Source organism: Ptychodera flava, chromosome 7, assembly GCF_041260155.1.
Source record: "Ptychodera flava strain L36383 chromosome 7, AS_Pfla_20210202, whole genome shotgun sequence".
NCBI classification, from domain to species: Eukaryota; Metazoa; Hemichordata; class Enteropneusta; family Ptychoderidae; genus Ptychodera; species Ptychodera flava.
Genome location: NC_091934.1, coordinates 17251214 through 17271814, shown reverse-complemented (window position 1 = coordinate 17271814; position 20601 = coordinate 17251214). Strand labels below are relative to the sequence as shown.

At 39.5% G+C, this 20601-nt stretch overlaps 1 protein-coding gene across 1 annotated transcript; it reads right to left on the bottom strand.

The window, feature by feature from the left end:
• Positions 1–590: 590 nt before the first annotated feature.
• Positions 591–20332, bottom strand: LOC139136896 (RNA polymerase II subunit A C-terminal domain phosphatase SSU72-like). The gene is made up of 5 exons (XM_070704741.1): positions 20060–20332; positions 18415–18558; positions 4207–4346; positions 3863–3981; positions 591–3217 (listed from the first exon to the last, which is right to left on the bottom strand). Exons 1-5 carry the CDS (start codon positions 20131–20133, stop codon positions 3116–3118), a joined length of 579 nt encoding a protein of 192 aa, XP_070560842.1. The 5' UTR covers positions 20134–20332; the 3' UTR covers positions 591–3115.
• Between the last annotated feature and the right edge of the window lie 269 nt (positions 20333–20601).

Here is a 20601-nt window from a genome sequence, read left to right as displayed (position 1 = left end):
CAGCTCTGGGACTATTCGCCCCATAGACGAGTGTACTCGCTTATGTACACTCGTCTATGGGGCGAATAGTCCCAGAGCTGAATAGCCCACCAAGGGACTGTGACATTGCACACATTGTCCTGTCCTATTTGCATCAATCAAGAGAATTTCACTCAAACCCTCCCACAAATATCAACGTAATTTGAAGTCAAATCAAGAAATTCCAAAGCTCAAAGGAAATCAAAGCCGTCGATTTTGACTTCATGACCCACAAAACTTCATTTGTCAGCAAACCATCCCACTTCTTTTTATACTGAAACTGTGTAAGACCAAAAACTCACTAAAAATTCCACAGTTACGAGTGTAGTGATACATAGCGGCCGCCGCGTAGTATGCATAGTTATTTTTTCTATGCATACTACGCGGCGTCCGCTATGTATCACTACACTCGTAACTGTGAAAAATTCGATTCCGATCAAACTGTTCGACAGAAGGCAAAGTTTAGTGCAAGCGTTTGCTTTCAGATGGCTGACCAGTTAAAGAATCTAGTATTAGTAACCAATCACCACAATGAATATACATGGATATAAATGACACAAGAAACCTTACCGTGCTTTATATATACTACAAACTTTATTTCCATTTTTAAGCTCCATGCTTCGACCTACAACAATAAAGTATATACAGTTTTTTACAAGGTCAAAAAAATACTGGGTGAAAAAAAGTTTGAACGCACTTTGTGGAATTCCATCAGCGGAGACAAGGTCCATACATTTATGTGGGATAAACTACGTGAACGTATAAGTTCTGGGAGGGTCAAATCAAACGCTGGAATTATGTTTTTGTTGCCAGCTGCAATTTGTACGCGTGTGGAGGGGATGGGGGTGAATGGCCTCTTTCTCGACGTCGGGTCACGACAAGAGTTCAATTTACAGATATAGAATAGCTCACATGTAATACTGTATTGAGAAATACTTCACCACCGGCAAATGTTTGAGAAAAATGCACTTGGCGTGGATTTGCTTGAAAAAAATAGCAGGCAACCCTATATGTATGCTCAATGAGGATACTTTGCTACTTTCAAACTACCAAACGAGTTGTTAAAGTCAAGCTAAATTATTGGTCAGTCTGTCAGTTGCGCATACTTCTATGTACAAGTTCAACACGGAGTGTGCGAAAAACTGCTGAATTTTTCAACTTCCCGGATGTATGACACTGTATGTTGCACTATGTTTATTGATTACGCATACGCGTAAGTCGTGCGTAAACAATTTTTCAAGAGCGAGATACAGTCATCAAAACTTCAACGAACGGACTGCAAAAAGTACAATTACTAATCAAGATCTCAAGTGCAGATGTTGAGGGAGGCAAAACTGCCCAGAACACACTCCATCTGCCAAAGAAAAAAAAGAAAGACGGACCGTGTCCAGAATGAAAAATTCCAAAGAGGAAAGAAATCTAGTAGACCGAGATGAACTTCTGGATGTAACACTCCTACATCTGTTGGTCGAATAGGGACAAAATGGAGACACGGACTTGACATGACGTAGGAGAAATCAAAGACCCTAACGAGTGAATGAATGGGGAACACATTTTCTGCAGCGCTTGGTGCGAATATTTTGTGTAACTGATGCTGTCGTTTATTGCGAATTGCTGTTCAGTTCACCATGCATGACCTCCATGCACTTTCATTAGCTCAACAGAATGCCCAGTAACTTATTGTAAGGAATGTAGCAGTAGTAGTGGTAGCAACAGCAGCGGCACACCTAGCAACGACCGACCCCGTGGACCTATCCTACTTTACTCAAAAACGTGCCTTCACTGTGGTGCCCTCCGCCAGGCATATTTTTCAACTTTCTACAGTCCAATTGTTTTTCCTGCGAACATTTCCTTGCCCGTATGTCCACACTCTATCAACGTTTTCCTAAAGACAGACGGTCTGCAGTCTGTCACGCCGATTTGCTTTTTATCCCCGACATCACGAACTACGTTCACCTACATGACTGCATGAAACGTGTACAAGTAATATTGTCCATATGCTATAAAAGAAGCTGCCTTCATTTTCGCCATTTTCGCGAATATTCTATTATTTAAAAGGTCCTCACTACCGTAAGAGATCACCCTCCCAAAAAGTGAATTGAAAAAAGCGTGAATATTTCAATACCTTTTGTCTCTGTATTTGTCAGTTTAATTTAAAAATAAAACTTATCGAGCTTTACCAAATATTAAAGCAAATATACATTATCACCATATTGCTATCATCAAAGTGCGCTCCCTATGAGGGTCCCTGTCACATCTGTCAGGGCGAAAAATCGAAAGTACAACGTGATACACCAGACCCATATTTCATAAACTTATACGCTGATGAGGGCGCTTTAAAGAACACGTCGCATGCGCAACAGAATATACTACGATACTTCCTAGTTTCGACGCCATCCTAACATTGAAATATAAAGTAGGTAGGACGCTGTCTATATAACTAGTTTCCCCGAATAAACGTACGATATTTAAAATAAAATGTGAAAATTTACGATGTAAATGTCGATATAGGGTATTGAAAACACAAGTTAAGACTTTCACTCTCTCACCATTATCAGCAAAACTTTCCAATGAGCAGTTCATCACAAATCAACCTCTTATTCTTTCCTCCCCGCAGATTTTGCAAGCGGGAAGATTAGCATAAAGGACATCTACTGTGTCAGCGTACACCACGTGATTTTCATCAGACAACCCTAACCAAACGGTAAATCATTTTCAAATTTCTCCCTCATTGACTTCATTCCATGAACAACTTTTCTCGAAGATCACGCAGCAAAATCGACTTGTGTTTCACAGATCAAAATTGCCGAACACAAAACAGATGCTACAAGAGGCGGGTGCGACGAATGTAAAGAAATTAAGAGATTTCGTCAGGGATCGAACACGTGCAGGGTTTCAAAACGGTGGTACAGCTGGGTCAGGGTAGCATCTGAGAACCAAAATAACATCCAGGGACCAGATCATTACCGAGTATTAACTACTGATAACTCGGTGAAAGTCAAGCCTGCCTAACGCCTGTGCCTTCTCATCATTGCAAGCACGGTTCCCTGTGTCTAAACTGTCTTTAAAATACCCTGTCTTCATATCAAGTATAATTTCAATAAAAACACACGGTGTGAAGAATGTCTTTATTTTCGTCTTGTTCAAAATCCTGGACCAATTCATCTAATTCGTTGTCCAAGTCTGCGCAATCTTTTAGCTGTGTGAACAAAACAGAAGAAAACCAGATTTTAACAAACTTCAAGCCTCTCTGTCTCTGTCTGTCTGTCTGTCTGTCTGTCTGTCTGTCTGTCTCTCTCTCTCTCTCTCTCTCTCTCTCTCTCTCTCTCTCTCTCTCTCTCTCTCTCTCTCTCTCTCTCATATGTGAAAAGACAAGGACAGTTTATTCCTCAAAATGTGTACTGAACTTGGAAATGCTATCAAAGTTTCATGCCGACCGGCTGCTGCATCCAGTGAATCGTTTTTGACATTCCAGATTGTGCAAATTAATTTAGAAACAACAACAGCGCTTGCTAGACAAGTTAGAAAGAGTCGGCAGTCTACACAGGCGTTCGTGAGCTGGGTAGTCTGCTCAATCAATCGATCGTCTGCTCAGTGCACTGCACTCTAATGCCAGGGGCAGACCACCTAGCAGGTGATCGATTGATCGAGCAGAGTACCAAGCCAACAAGCGCCTGTGGTCATATATGGGTCTCCGCCAACTAACCAAAATTAGAGTTAGCGGAGACTTATACACGACTTAATCTTTAAGTCTACTGACAAGTTTGTTGCAACAACAGAGACGCGGAGAGCGATTTTTGCGATTTGAACGCTACATCAAAACAAACAACAAAAACACAATTACCAATGTACAAAGTTTAAGGATTAGAAAACTGCCTATCACTGCTTCCTCGTGGTTATCCTGTATATCGACGTTCATGATGTGAACTGACTGGCCAGTCTCCTGCTCTCGAGTCTCGAAATCTGTAAGAATCATACAACAGTGCATTTTAAAGTGAGGAGGGTAAGAGAGGGTGAAGAGCAAATTTTATGGGACACGCATGAAACGGTGGCAGTCTTATTGAAAGAACAAAACAAACAAACATATAACATATGCCATTAACTGGTGTAAAATTATTAAACAAAATAGTAAGATTGTCACTCAGTGTCGTCAATACGAAAACATCGTTCTTTCTGTACCATCCATACCTTCAATTATTTGGTCATAGACTCTTTCTTCACAGGTTACTACGATGTCAAACTTTTCCTTGGACGCCTGAAACCTCTCCGGTTTAGACTTGATTCTCTTGTTCCTGTCAAGCATGTGAAGTATTCCGTTCTGTGTGTATCTGATGTTACATGTTAAGGAATATTTTCCCGAGAGATTTAGAAAGACATCGGAACATTAACTTCTAACACGATTGGAACTAATTCGGGATAATTGGGTGGTGAAGTAATGTCTATTTGATCTGCAAATGTAAGCTTATCTGCTTTTCTTTTTAAGTTACACACTTGTTTTTATGAGTAATTTGTAATATTACAGCATTGAGCTATAGGGCACCTAACATTTTTGAAAAATATGAAAATCCAATTATCCCAAATTAGTTCAAATCGTGTTTTCTACAAACACATCACAGATACACATCGCCAATTACGCTCTATCGTGTACACGGCATAAACTGAATCACACTTTCGAACCAAAACCATTCGCTTACAGTTGAAATGAAACAGCAAAACAAAGTGTATACGATGATTTACTTCTTCTAGTCTTCAGCTTCTTTCCCAATACGACATGTCCAAGTGTACTTTCGGGCCGATGAGGTACATACATCAATGAGAGGCGAAAACTCTGGGATGGTGGACTCAAAATATTTTTCATACAGGGGTGCGTCACCTTAGTTGAAAACATCTGCCCGTGTATATTCCGAAAAAAATGACCCGTTGTTAGGGATTTTTCCTTTTCTGGTTTTTTGTGGAATATTAAATTTAGTTCAACATATTGCATGTTATGGTTTTCCTAAAGTATGTGGACATTTTCACTATTCATTGAACGCCAACTGAGTAGTGGTGCTGACGTTGCGTCAAGAATGTTTCATGTGTTTAAGTCAATTCTTATTCAATCTATTTTTTTCCTTGTATTTATTTCTTTTTTTGCTTGTTTGTTTATCCCATACCCCGTATCGTTGCTGCGAAAACGAGCCCTACCACTCCTTGACGTGTTCACTCCAATGACCAACCTACCCGAGTGGCAGAGGCTACGGATTCGCAGCAACCCGTATCGATGAGGGTGTAAATTGGTGATTTCGAATTCGAATTTGACCCATTCACGCGACTCCTAAACCGCAGTCACTCGTGAGCTATTCAGCTCTGGCACTATTCGACCCATAGACGAGTGTACATAAGCGAGGGTTTTTCTCGCTTATGTACACTCGTCTATGGGGCGAATAGTCCAAGAGCTGAATAGCTCACGAGTGACTGTGCCTAAACCTACGCAGCAGACAAATTTACTGGCATGAGGGGTCTTGTAGGGCGCCTTCAAGCGACACTTTTGATTTCGGCCTTTCCTAACATCTCGTGAGAAAAACCGTGGATACTGTAGGGATCACGGGCAAGAGCGCAGGAAGGCTTCATATTCTCGCATTTCATGGTGATATGTACCCATCTAAAGTATTTTTATAATAAGTTCGCAGCAGCCATCGTGACCCCAGGATGACCCCACCGGTACGGATCAACTTCAAACGATAGCCCGGCGGCGTGACGCTCATGGACAGTCTGATACACAGGCGCTCCTTAGCTGGGTAGTCTGCTACATAGATCGATTTTCGGCTCGGTCTATCGATCCCGTAGTCGATATGCCCGCCACTGCAACCTAAATGCTCACTGATGATGTCAGTGGCGGGCATATCGACTACGGTGCGGGATCGATAGATCGAGCCGAAAATCGATCTATTTAGCAGACTACCCAGCTAAGGAGCGCCTGTGGTCGGATAGGCAGTCGGCTCACTCTGGGTACGGTCGTGTGATTGATGTTGCTCACAAGAGCAGTAGATGTTGCACACTGCTACGTCTAGCCATGGATGGCTATTTTTTACATCCATGGTCTAGCCGAGTGTCTGTGTTCACAGCGATCTCCATCAGGGCCGGCAGTCCAGCACAACAGAATCCTACAACACGCCGTAAAGTTTTAGAGAGGCGTGTCGACCAATCCACGAACTTGCTGCACCGACCCTCCTTGGTTACCTCCCGCCCCAGTCGCAAAAAACGTCACACCGATAGGATGGCGATGGGGGATCGGCCTGTAAATTTATACTGACTGAGAGGGAGTAGCTGCAACAATTATATGGGGGTACGGTGTTGGATGATTTGTTTCTGTGCTGGCTTTCGTTGCGCCGGCTCGGAAAGTGGAGGAAGGGGAGATATTACACGGGCCTTGTATACTATAAGAGCTGCCACACTCCTTGTGTGAACTTGACCACCCCCCTAGCGGTTTCATAGTCTACCCCCAGAAGTGCTATCTATGCCATGACAACTGTTGTGTTGGCCGATAAAAATAAGAATTATTCTACCTTAATCCTTACACCCCCCCCCCCTCATTTCCCTCTTCAGAGGTCCAACTTTGTCATAGAAAACGATGGGATTGGTTCAAACCATGGTGGTGAAAAACATCAAAACAATGTTGAAATTCTGCAATTCTTGAAAACCAGGCCAAGATACAGCTCAATTGTTAATGGTATAGGCCTACTGTGGGTTGGCATCTCTGTACTGTAACTGGCAGTGAAGCCACAGAATGGAGCGCAACTCTATACCAGCAATAGGGTGAAACCATAGTATGAAGGGCTGGTCCGTACAAGCAATTTTGGGGTGAAGCCATAGAATGGAGGGATTCTCTATACTAGCTGCAGGGGTGGGGGATGAAGTGATAGGATTGAGGGATAGGGCTGAAGCCATAGTATGGAGGGCTACTCTGGACAAGTAAACATGAGTGAAGTCTTAGAATGGCGGGTTTCTCTGTGCAAGCAATGAGGGAAGCCACAGGACAGTGGGGGACCATACTCTGTACAAGAACTGGGAGTGAAGCCAGGGGGCTAATCTGTACAAGAAGTTACAATAGGTGTGCAGCCAGAGGATGGAGTGGCTACTGTGGACAAGCAATCGTGGGTGAAGCCAGAGATGGGAGACCTCTGCACAAGCAGGGGACCAGTACTGAGGCTGTACAAGAACAGGGAGAGAAGCCACAGGATAGAGGGCTACCATGTATAAGCACATGTTGGGTGAAGCCATAGAATGGAGGGCTTCTCTGTGCAAACAATGAGTGAAGCCATAGGATGGAGGGTTGCTCTATACAAGAACTGGGAGTGAAGCCTTACAATGGAGGGCTACCATGTACAACCTAATATCAGGCACATCACAAAGCATGGAGGGCTACTCTGTACAAGCAATCGGGAGATGCCATGGCATGGAGGGTGTAAAATTCACGAGACTCAGAATCGTGCACTTGCCAGCAGATTTTTTCCAATGTCCTACATGAATCTATTCCATCAAAGCTAGCTTTACACCTCAGATTGAATATCTGTGGCAGAGAATGGAATTACCACGGATGATGTCATGTCATATTAATAAATATACAAAAGAAAACATTTTCAAAACAAAATAATATGCAAATTATAAATTGTTAGTAAACTGGCCATCCCTCTATCTTTCCAAGCTGTGGAAAACACTGTCAAGGTATCATGGAAAGTTTTTAACAAACTACTTGTGTGCCAACTTCATGCAGCCATGGAAAAGTCAGTGACTACCTGGCAGTTGGTTTTTACCTCTGAACAGTTTTTCTCTACAACACCACTTATTATTATTGACAAACATGCTTGAAGTGTCTGGTACCTGTTTTTTACAGGACCATTTCAAACCAACTACTAAAATATCAGCCACACTTTACATGAACTCGACAAATTCTGCCAACCTCAGGGTTAAACTGGCAAAGAAACTGGAATCCCACTTGAAGGCTCTTACAGAAACCCTCATCCTGTGAACATGTGCAGCTACCCTACAATTGCCTGTCACTTGTGAAACTTGAGAAACATCAACCATCACTGAATACTGCAGCCAGTGTGGTTGTATAGTCCACACAGACTGAGACTATCAATTATCAGTATACAGATTGAAAGCAGCCCTCTATGATACTCTACAACAAGAACCACATGTTTACTAGATTCAACACCACTCTATGGTTTTAATATCACACTGTGTTACCAAAGACAGCTTAATGCATCTCACAGGAATACAAAACTGAAACTGAAAGTTTCTTCTATAGACCTAAATGTCACAGCTAATAACTAAATGACAGTTGCCGTTGAAAACTTTGAACAGATCTGGGAACTGTCAAACTCTAGTTCAAACACCCTTGTTGATAATTATATTCAAATGGCCAATCACACAGTACATTGAAACAGCCAGTTAGCCTTTGAGAGTTAATCCAGAATTAGATTTCCATATCATAACTGATCACTCAGAGGCTGTGACACTTCACCGCAATAAATACAAAGATTGTCCATTTTGACAAATGTGTTTTGTTATCAGTTGCCACATGCCACTGTGATGACATCATCATATTTACCAGATATGCCAGCTTTACAGTCCAGCTTTGCACAAGGACAAAATATCGTTCTTTAAATTTGAAACATCTCGTCCACCAACACACAAACAGGTTTTTACCAATCATTTTCTGAAATTTGGTCAAACCTTGCATAAGCTAGCAGATATTCACTACCGACAACAAAATAACAAAAAACTTTCTCTTAAATAATGTATTACTTCATTATGAACTAACGCTGGTCTTGCCCTTTTACACAGATTCCACTGTTAACGATAACAATATGAGGGTCGTTTAGATACAAGTGCACCAAATGACCGATGGTTATCAAACTTTGATGAATCAGAGCACACCTCGACAATGATAATTTCATGAGAGAAACCACAAATGAACATTATGTTACCATCCCCTGTCTGTCTCATTTTAATTGTTTGAGCTGAACCTTGTGACTGACCACAAATAATGGTTTGTTTACATGCCCATGAATATGAATAATAATGTTAACAGCATAACTTTACAGCTAAAACGTAAATTGTGATTTGAACAAAGATCATGATCAACCACAAAACAAAATGAAGTACTTGTGGGCCAAGTTTAGACACTTTTCCCAAAAAATCTCCAGATTTGCAAATTTTTATAGCACCCGTGATGGTGCATTGTGTATAGCACAAGTTTACAGGCTCATTGTCTATGGCCATGGGAAATATTCGTAAATTTCGATGGTTTTCTTGGGTCTGTTGATAATATAATGGAAATAACAAACTCCGCCCTGACCATTTAATGTTTATTTGTGGGCTCAGGTGAGAGAAAAGCCAAAATTAACGGGCTCGACAAGCCTCTCCAATTAAGTTTTGGCTTTCCTCTCACCCTTACCCATAAATAAACGTGAATGGTCAGGGCGTCACCCATTATTTCTACAATAAAACACACAATGAACCAGGTGCTGTACAGTGATAGGTTGATTTTCCAGACACTTCAAATGAACTGCAAGTCTCCATTTTATCAACTGCCCTATTCCTCACATAATTTTTGTGCAGCTTGAATTTTATATTCAACGCCCAATTATGGCAAACGGCTCAGTCACCTGAATAGTATACCAGTTGTGTGTACATAGCTCTGCCTGAATTAGCCATGTGGGAACACCAGTCAAGTTATTTTTTTTAAAAAGAGTCCTTCACAGTCGAATGAGCAGTATTGTGGCTTTGACAGAAACCTAGTGCACGATACTATACATTACCTTTAGTGTTATCATACAAAAACAGCTAAGTTCAAGATAATTTTCGTGTGCACAAAAACAATCTGACCCTTGTCGATGAGTAACTAGCCTAGTAAGTATGCTATTATGAGGTAAACCATCAAGATCTGACCCATGGGTATGTGTATCATCATAAAAGATTTAACCCATTGAATCAATGGGTCTAATACAAAGTTGTATTTACGGAAAGTGTATTAATGATATTATCAATGACCACTGTGTCAGCATTGGGAATCTGATAATGTAGTCATAAAGCATATACAAAGTCCCTGTCAGGACTCAAATAGAGACAAAATGTTGCAAGTTGTTCAGGTCATAGTTGATTGACATGTTGAGGTGACTTTCGCGCCTCTTTTCAAGCAAGTTCGTTGTTACATGTCAAACTAGAGAGAGAGTCGTTCTCACTCTCTGCACTGTTACTTCCTCATCACACAATTTAGAACCTGCTTCTAAATGTGCCCAGTCACAGTCCCAACACAGCACACCACTGAACATTTCACGGTTGAAAGTTTCACCAGTGACAAGTCCTTCCTCCTCCCCCCCCTAAAAATTACCTGAAACCAGTAAACAGAGACTGCGATCAGATGATTCTTGTGAAAGAAAACCAAAAAGGTCACCTCAGGGTCAGATATAAAACCATTACCCTTCAGCTGAGGATGATTCTGCGTGTACAATTTCAAGCTATATGACTGACAGGTTTTGTTGTCATTTATCTCTTTGTCATGTGATAATTCCTGCCCACTTCATAGAATTCACTTTGTAACTACAAACTGAGGTGTAATTAGAGTAATTAAATGTCTGAAATGATCAGTTATTTTTTTATGTGGGTGTAACCACTACCAACTTCTGAAACACAAAACCTATTGGGCGATATAGCTCCACTGTGAGATTTAAGATAATAAGTGTTGCTGGTTTGTCAATTACGGCAATACTCATGAACATGGGACATATTTGAATATCTTAAACAAATTTCTCAATATTCTGTAGGTTATTTTTTGGATGGGCAAGTCCAGCCTGTCATCATTAGCAAACATCATCATCGGCTCCTGGTGCACCTTGCCTGAGTATTAACATTTAGCTCAACTGTTAAGACAAACGTTTAGTTCGACCAAAACCAGCAAGCAAATTGCCAAAAATATAAGTATGCAATTTTTATCATAATTTCAACAAACCTGCATACAAAAGCAACTGAACAAGGAGATTTTACAAACTTCGATGATTTTTGGCATTTTTGCCATAAAATAGCTAAAGTTGCTCTTTTCCTTTTGCAGATTTTGTCATGATTTGTCCAATACTGATGTAGATCATCACGACTGACATTCACATCAAATTTTAATACAATGTGATGGGCAGATTCAGAGATTTTTTCACAAAAATGGGAAAAATTGTCCCCAAAGTACAAATATGCCAATTCCAACATGATTTGGATAAAACCTCTCTGAAGTCAATCTAAGGAACTTCAAAACAAAGTTTCAAGGCAATAGGACAAGTAGTTTCAGTGATTTTTTGACCAAAAGAAGGAAACATCCCCCCAAAGATAAAATGATGCAAATTTCACTACAATGTGGACAAAACTGACCAAGGTCACTCTAGCTACCAGCACACCAAATTTCAAGCAAATTGAACCAGGGGTTTCACAGAAGAACCTTGGCATGCAAAAAGTTGATGGACGACACATAAGATCACTATGGACAACCATGTATTTAATAAGCTCCACGTCTCTGACAGTGGAGTTAAAACTGGTTTCTACTGACTCAGCCCCCACTCCACCCCATCCTCCTTTACAATGCTTACCACAATCTCACAGTGGACTACTAACGGCTCTGTGTAAAGCATTTAAGATCAACAACCTAAAACCTTACAGGAATACGTGAGAGCAGTGTATCAAATATGATCGTTATGGTGGAAAGGATCTCAGTGACAAATATTCAAACTCTCAAACTTTTACAATACTTTTGTAGTCCACCACCTATGGGCACTCATTTTGAAGCTCATAATATAATTTTACTCGGCTAATTCTTAAGAAAATTAAAAATTTAGTTTTTCCCACCAAATTTTAACTTCTGTTGAATACTGGGTAATTTGTTTGAATATTAGAATGTTTATTTGACTTTTACAATTTTGAAAAGTAATGGTTTAGTTTCTTGCGAAAAGCTTGAGCAAAAGTACACATCTTTAAATTTTGAGGCAAGTAACACCTTAATCCCCCTTCAAATGCCAGCATTACCACAGGATGAAACGAAATATTGTTTCAAACAAGCGTAGTTGCTATGGAATGAAAATTATGATTTTTAGGTATACTTGACAAATCTGAGAATCGGCTTAGTGTCATCAGCAATTCAAATTAACAATCCTTGTTGTTCAGTGCTATTTACAGCTCATTGGTTGGCTAAGACCTTTGTCCACCAAGGCAGCAATAATGTAACTATTTTATGAGTAGGAAATTGTGCTATATAGATTCTAAGAACTTCAAAACTACTAAACAATGGATGAACAACCCTTGGACAATCCAAAGCTGACAAACCAGTGTGACCTGTGGAAAAACAAATCCTCACTCTTCACAATATGGTAACTTGTCAAAATTCAATCCACCCAGACCTGACCTGAACAGATCACTAAACATTTCAGCACCACATGAAATCTCATTCCAGACACACTAGTCCAAGGGTCAGCACACTTTTTATTGTTCATTAACCCTGGAAATGATTCTAAACATTCACCTTTAAACTGTAATATGGTGCAGTGTTTCATCTAGACAGGGGAATGGGGATTCTGCCTAGTAATTCGTCAAGGGGGACCGGACCAGCCCCCAGTGAAACGGTGCTGGTCACATCTTATAGATACGAGTAGAGCACATGAACCGGTGAAACCCCCCTTAAATTTTCCAGTAAAAGGGCAGATCCCCCTGGTTGATGCCATCCTGGATGAAACATAATAGGTGTAGAGTGGAAACTTAAAATCCTAGAGACTGAATGTACTGATGAACACACTTGTCCTACCCTATCCAACCACCTACAGAACAGATTTGTGTAAACCCTTGGTGTTTTAGCCAACAAGTGATCACAGGAATGACATGATCACAAGCAAAACTTTTAGCCATAGGGTAACATCATCTGTTCATAAAGAGCCAATATTATAATTTTTTTCTGAACCAAACTTGGTGATGCATTGAAGAGATACTGATGGTTAGATATGCAGAATAACATGTATTGCATTCTAACACTGCAGAATTATTTTTACACATGGAGTTCTCCCCACTGACCATCAGTTGACTGCATGCTGAAGCGTAAACTTTCTCTTGCGCCTACGTTGTCCCTTACATTTTACCATAATCACAGCAAAGCAGACATGTTACATTTTATGTGACTTCAGCAAGACAACACACAACCATGGTGAAAATCTTACTGGGCAACTTTTTACCACTACGGTTTTGCCCAAACTCCTTGTTGTCGATCCATGAGGACTGTTAACTGCTTTACAGGGAATCAGTGGTAAACGGGTTACTATGTATGGTGAGGGAAATTTCCCGGAGACCAAATGAATGCCATCGGAAGTCGCACAGACTGCTTGAGAACTAGATGTACAACATTCCTCCAGAATCCATGCCATATCAGATGAATGAAAATTCTTTCAAGGTAACCTACCAAAAACCAAATCAGCAACAACTCAAGATCTTGAGTGACAGATGTTTTTAAATGCATGTGCTTTTACACTAGACCAAAAATGAACACAGCATTGGAAATGGATAGTTAAGTGATAAGGGAAGGGGTTCCATTCTTGGATTTAATTTACAAAGATGACAGCAAACATACAAACCTTTTCACAGCTTCAAGTACACACAGGCAGTTAACAGTAGATCGCACGTGGCAGGTATCCATCAACAGATCTCATGAAAAGTTCACGTTTTCACATGGAGTGTCTCAGAAGCAGCTGCAGGTGAACTTGTCATGTTGCAGCAACCTTGATATTGGCTCTCTCCCTGATACAGACGGCTCCTCGGTACTGAAGAATTTATACCAGACGACCACTCAGAACTGGACAGCCAGTCATGGACCATACATAGTAGCATTCAGCCGCAACTTTCTCCATGGATGGTAACAGCTTCTGGACATCTTTTGATTTGCAAAAGATATCATGGACCTTCCTTTCCTGTTACTGTTTGCTTTGAACAGAGGGTGGTGGGCGTGGGATTTTTGCCGCATTTCCATAAGTGAACAAGTGAAGTGACTTGCTCCCTTTCCGTTTGCAAAATCTGCTCTTTACTTTGTGTGTAATACAGTTGAGTGACGCACAATATATGCTGGATTCCACGTGTATTTTTCCATAATTCGCATTAACTTTTGTCTGATTTCATTTTTAAACATGGATCAAACTTGTTCTGAAAACTTTTGTATGTAGTATTTGGTTAATTTCCTCCAGGAGACACAACTTTGAAAGGGCTAAAATCTGTAAAAATTTGGGTAACCGCCTTTCATACCACACATTATCTTTGACGTCGGTCTACTCCATCCCTAACAAAAGGGAAGTCCCAAGTTGGGGATAGGTAACAACTTGTGACATGCATTTGTAAGTTATCTCAATCATCTTCTGGACCATTTCAGACCATTTTGATCTCCATACATAGAATTATCTCATAGAATGTTTAGTACAATCATCCCAAGGGACGTCTTTCAGTGATATAGCTATAACTAACAGTATATCCCCCCTTTTTCACAGCACTGTCCACACCGGGCCATGAAAAATGTCGTTTGCCTTGGTTTTGTATCAGTTGCTGCAAAAGAGCAATTTTCAAGACAGCCTGTTAAAACACTGTAATGCTCTTCATGTGGTGTGGCTACAGTCTTACCATAACTGAGGTAAGCACTTTTGTGACAGAATTAAACCACCTCGAAAATTTTTCTTTCAACAAAAAGGAACTGCTTTTCATGAAATTACAGTGAATCAAATTCTAAAACATGGAACTGAAGTGGTGACAGCTAAAGGTATCTTGCAAAGGTTTTCAGAAAACGCTTGTAAAATGACTCAAATTGTTACTTTCTTTGATCTAATCTTTAGTTCATGCTTGAAATAAAATCTGATTTGATGAAAGTACCAGCCAGGCAAAAGTTCGGGATTGGGCCTGGCAAAAATTTACTTTCAAGATCAACAGAAACCAACAAGCGCCCTAGCGGCCGATATAGCTCCGCTGTGTTTATGTAGAGAATAACTATTTTTGACACATGTTGATGAAGAAGGGTGGAAATCTTTGATAGCTCGATGCAGTGGCCAGAAAAAAGTGGCTAAAATAAGCTGCAAAAATACGCAATTGAAGATTTAATCATACTTTGAATGTATCACATAGGATCATCCCTAAGAACATGTCAACCAAAGCTATCTGATGAGTAGTTTTGAGAATAAATTTTTTGACCTAAAATGGCAACAATTGCCCCCAAAAGTAAAAATTGCAGATTTCATCATAATTTCAAAAGATCAAATTAGTTCATCTATAGAAACCTGTATACCAAATTTCAAAGCTGTTAGACAAGTACTTTTGAGAACGCATTTTTTGACCAAAAATAGGAAAATTGCCCCAAAAATTCAAAATTGCAGATTTCATCATAATTTCAATAAATATCATTTAGTTCATCTATGGAAACCTGTATACCAAATTTCAAAGCTATCAGATGAGTAGTTTTGATTATACACATTTTTTGACCAAAATGGCAAAAATTGCCCCAAAATACAAAATTGCAGATTTCATCAGATATTCAATATATATTACTTAGCTCATCTGTAGAAACCTGTATACTAAACTTCAGAGCTATCAGACCAGTACTTTTTGAGAAACACGTTTTGACCAAAAATGGCAAAAATTGCCCCAAAATTACAAAATGCAGATTTCATCATAATTTCAATAATTATCATTTAGTTCATCTGTAGGAACCTGTACACTAAATTTCAAAGCTATGGGATGAGTAGTTTTGGAAATACACATTTTTGACCAAAAATGGCAAAAATTGCCCAAAAATACAAAATTTCAGATTTCATCAGAAATTCAATACATATTACTTAGTTCATCGATAGAGAGCTGTATACCAAATTTCAAAACTATCAGACCAGTACTTTTTGAGAAATAAATTTTTGACCAAAATGGCAAAAATTGCCTTAAAAATGCAAATTTGCATATTTCTGCACAATTTGAACAAATCTGAAATAGATCATCCCTAGGGACCTATGTACCAAATATCAAAGCTATCTGACAGGCAGTTTTGAAGAAGAAGATTTTTAAAAGATTTTTTTACCAGAAATGACAAAAATTGCCTTAAAAATACAAATATGCAAATTTTGCCACGATTTGAACAAATCTGACTGAAGTCACCCTAAGCAAACTGCATATCAAATTTCAAAGCAATTGGACAAGCGGTTTCAGAGAAGAAGATTTTTTTACCAAAAACACCAAAAAATGCCCCAAAAATACAAATATGCAAATTTCACCACGATTTGAACAAACTGAAGTGAGGTCACCTTAAGTCAACTGCTTGTAAAATTTCAAAGCAATTGGACTTGCGGTTTCAGAGGAGAAGGCAATTGTTGACGGACGACGACGGACGACGGACGACGGACGACGACGACGACGGAAATCAACCTATTTGATAAGCTCCGCGTCGCTGACAGCGGAGCCAAAAACTAAACTTTGATCAATTAGTCAAAGCTGCACAACTGCAAAAAAGTTTACAGTTCTGTATTTGGTAACTTTTTTGGGGGACATCATTTAGTACATACACTTGCTATCACAGATAGGGATGGGTAAAGTCCATTCTGTACACTGCTATACATACAGAATCTCTACAATCAATGACCAAGGCATTTTTTTTCCCAGTGTTCTTTTCTACTACAGCAGAATGCACCTCGGGGACATAACTTAGACCCTCGAACTTTTGCAAAGATCTTTTAACTTACCACTGAAGGGGGTTCACTTTTAAGCTTGTGAAGTAAAGAAAAGATAATATAGACTCGCACAAATTCATCTCTTTTCCCAGAGAGTTATCACAGGGATAGAAGCCATTTTCAATTTCAAACGTCTGTGAACATTTGGCAATTTGTTTCTCTGGTATCAAATATAGCACAGTGACACCACCCCACCCCACCCCCTCTGTTTGTTTTCACTACAAAAGGGATCAGTTTAAATTTTCCTTTTGGAAAATTTTAGTAAAAGTTATAAGTCCTTCAATTACGAGGCACACTTGACTTTGCAGGCAAACAACTTGGGTATATCATGAACAAAATTGTACTAGATGTCTGATAACTTGATCACTTTTCTAATTCCTAGTGATGCATAAGCCAGTACCACTTCTATATAGTTCCATACAAACAAAATATGAAAACTTTCTTTCTTTTGAATAATATCAGTATTCACATTTAGTACAGAGTGAATACAGACCAAATGTGGAAACTTTGTTTTTCTCCGTTGATCTTTACCAGTTTCTAAACATTTTGTGTAGTCATGACATAGAAATTTTTCATTTCATGGTACAGACTTTTTATGCAGAACATGGAAACAAAACAACACTAATCAGTTTGTTAATCAAGAACTATTTTATTGCACTCTTCAAAATGTATACAGAATGACTCTACATTGGCCTGGAGTGACCCCTGAACTACGACCCCAACACGGAGTTGGTTGGTCAACTAGTAAGGGGTCCTCAATCTGAGACATTCTCAATTAAGTGCACCCTCTACAGGCAGAGGAAAGAATTGCAATGACAAGTGCTGTTACGGTCGTGTAGTGTTAGCATGCTGAAGTTCACCTCATTTCAAATCAACTGCTTTTATGATGTATTGTCAAAGGCCAGGCTGATCTTCAGTGTTACAGACAGAAAACGTTTTAAAATATTTACAGAAAAGGTGCTCTGCAGAGGGTTCACATTAATCAGAAGAAATCAAGGTAACTCATAAACACCTGTAAACAGAGAATGTTATAGCAAAAAAACTTTCAATCACAAGATACCACAGGGTGAAATCAAAATCTTTTGTACACATACCACAATGTGAAAATAATCTCACCCAAAGACTGACCTGTTACATGGAAAAGAGCAGCCTTTTTCTCTTTGAATAAACAGGTAATTTATGTAAATCAGTTTAGCCATTCTTTTATTAATGCTCATCCCTCGTTCATACTTCTTGCACAAGGACTTGCAGTTCATGGACAAGTTCTATGACAGCATTTATACAGCACCACAGACACATCTATATACCATGTACACGTAAGGTAGACAATCATCAGGCACTCACTTGCTTTCAACACTCTCTTACAGGTTTCATTTTCAACCAGTACAGAGTTCATTTTTGCCTGTCGTATTATGCTATCACAACTTACCATTTTATGGAAATGCACCTCATATAGGATACTTTGCATTTCTTTCTGAGATATGACAGGATCTTAATTGTTGAAATCCTAATGACAGTAATTTTGAAACCATGAGAATTTTATCATGCTCTCCCTCTCACACACACACTCCCTACAGACATCTACTTGACATAAGACACACAACGGGAATACAACAATATTAAAACCTTTTCGACACCTGGATACAAAGTTAAATCCTTTGAGACCAAATCTTTGTACATTTGGTCGTAAGTAGTACTGAAATCATAGATGTTGGGTTTATCAAGGGCTGGTCCTGGTAGTTTAACATGAGTGCCTGTACCAAACGACTTCACATTGAATCCCTTTTTCCTAAAAGAGAGAAAAGGCAAAGAACTTTGTGTGAAAGTCTGAGAAAAGACTGCTGCGTCAGGATATTGAGGCTGGGAGCATGGGTGGAAATGCAGAGTTGAAATATTCAAGCTGGGAGCATGGTTAGAGGACACCAGTTTTGGCTAGTTATTGCTTCATACGTCTTTCAAGCGAATAAAATTTGACCAGCAATCAGTTATGAAGCTTCACAAAACAACAAAGTCCTCCTGGGGAATTTTTGTGCAACATTAGAATACTAAAGGCAATGTTTTCACCAAGATTGGCAAGCAGATGCATTGTCAATAGTGTTTAACCCTTTACCTGCCAGGTTCATATTTCACCATTAGGTCAAGTTGGTTAGTGAAGCAAAACAGTCTCATATGGTGCATTTTAACAAAGACTTGAAGATTTGAAGGTCCCTGAAGACACAGATACTGTAAACATGAATTTTATCAGACTAAAGCTGCTATAACATACCAAGCCAAGTGGGTGAAAATGAATCTAGTTTGGCTCAATACCGCTTTTTACTGACTTAACAGATGGGGAAGTGATACACTCTGGCACAACTACTACTATTTCAGGCAATGAACGAAATGACACAACCCGTGACATTTACAGAGCTTCCACCTTTTCTCACTGTATACTGAGTTTACCTACAAATTACACTTGACTTCACAACTGACTGACATCCTCTACAAAATACAGTTGTCACTATGCTGCTACATGAACAGACATGCGAGGAAGGGTGAATATAACATGTATGATGTAATGTACGTTTGGGAAAACTCTTTTAAAAGTGCTGAATCATTGGAAAATTGCAATTTCATTTAAAAGAGAGGAGGCCAATAAGTAAAGCTCAGCTGCAGATGAATACATTCAATTTATTGTGCTCATCAAATCTTCATACTTCTGTGAAATATTGACTGGTGTGATAGTTTATTTAACACTCTATAAACCAAAAATTGGAAACTTGAAATACACTAAAGAAACACTATACTACATGTAATCACACAGGCTACTTCAGTGCTTTAATTTTTATACAGTATTCATTTAGTCAGTGTGTAGAATACGGTGTATATAATCGACTGGTCGAGCAGACTACCAAGCCCATAAAAGCGCTTATGGTCTGACGTCATGTTTCAATTTTTCAAATTTGGGCAAGTGGCTGCCTCCTGTAGACGCTGCTTCACTCATTTTCTTCTAATCAGAAATTGACATTACATGGCCATTAGCCATTACATCGGTTTTGATATGAATTTTGTTATAAATTTCACAACACAATGACAAAGTTATCACTTTACTGGTGACGACAGAGCGTCAACTTCATTTCAAGGACACAAACAGAGCCGTCGCATCGGCCACTTCCGGTTCTCATGTTTACAAAGTTTCTGTGACTAGCTACAACATATTTCTCTTAAATTAAAATAAATACTACAATTATTTACAGGGATACACGGCATCCCCTCGGTCCCGATGTCATATACGACTACTTGTAACTTACTGGAGAATAGCATGGGCTTCCATGCTGCGATTTTGGTTACTCGAACACACCACCGCAACCTTGAAACTGGGCATTTTGCAGAGTTGTAAAGCAGACCAATTTCGGCCGATCTATCCCCTTATATGTTTTCTCTTCTCTATCGGACAGTTTTGACAGCTAGAAGATTGGTGTTCGGCGATGAACTTCGATTGTTTTCGAGTACAGATTACTTCTCTGGACAATAAAAATGGCGACTCGTATTAGCCTGACACTTCGCGTACTTTCGGGAATTTCCGTGCGCGGCCGTTGCTGGCATATTCAATTACAATCAAAGGTAGGTTACAAATAGTAACAGTTCAGTTCGGGTCCACTGTTGCCTGGGTTCAGGCAACAGTAATCTGTTTGCGATATCTACACCCTAAAAATTAACAATTTATTGACAAAATTGAAATTTTAAATAAAGAAAGGGGCTTGAATCTCAAATCTAAAAACACCACTAATGTTTACCACTGATCATTTTGACGTCGCTTACCAATAAATAAAGTGGCTTAAGCCATATTCCG

Coding starts and splice junctions, on each gene's coding strand:
- LOC139136896 (XM_070704741.1), bottom strand. CDS start 20,133: ATGCCCAGTTTCAAGGTTGCGGTGGTGTGTTCGAGTAACCAAAATCGC. Junction 4,347..18,414: donor GTCTCAAAGGATTTAACTTT/GTATCCAGGTGT, acceptor ATGTAACATCAG/ATACACACAGAACGGAATAC. Junction 3,982..4,206: donor CTATGACCAAATAATTGAAG/GTATGGATGGTA, acceptor TGATTCTTACAG/ATTTCGAGACTCGAGAGCAG.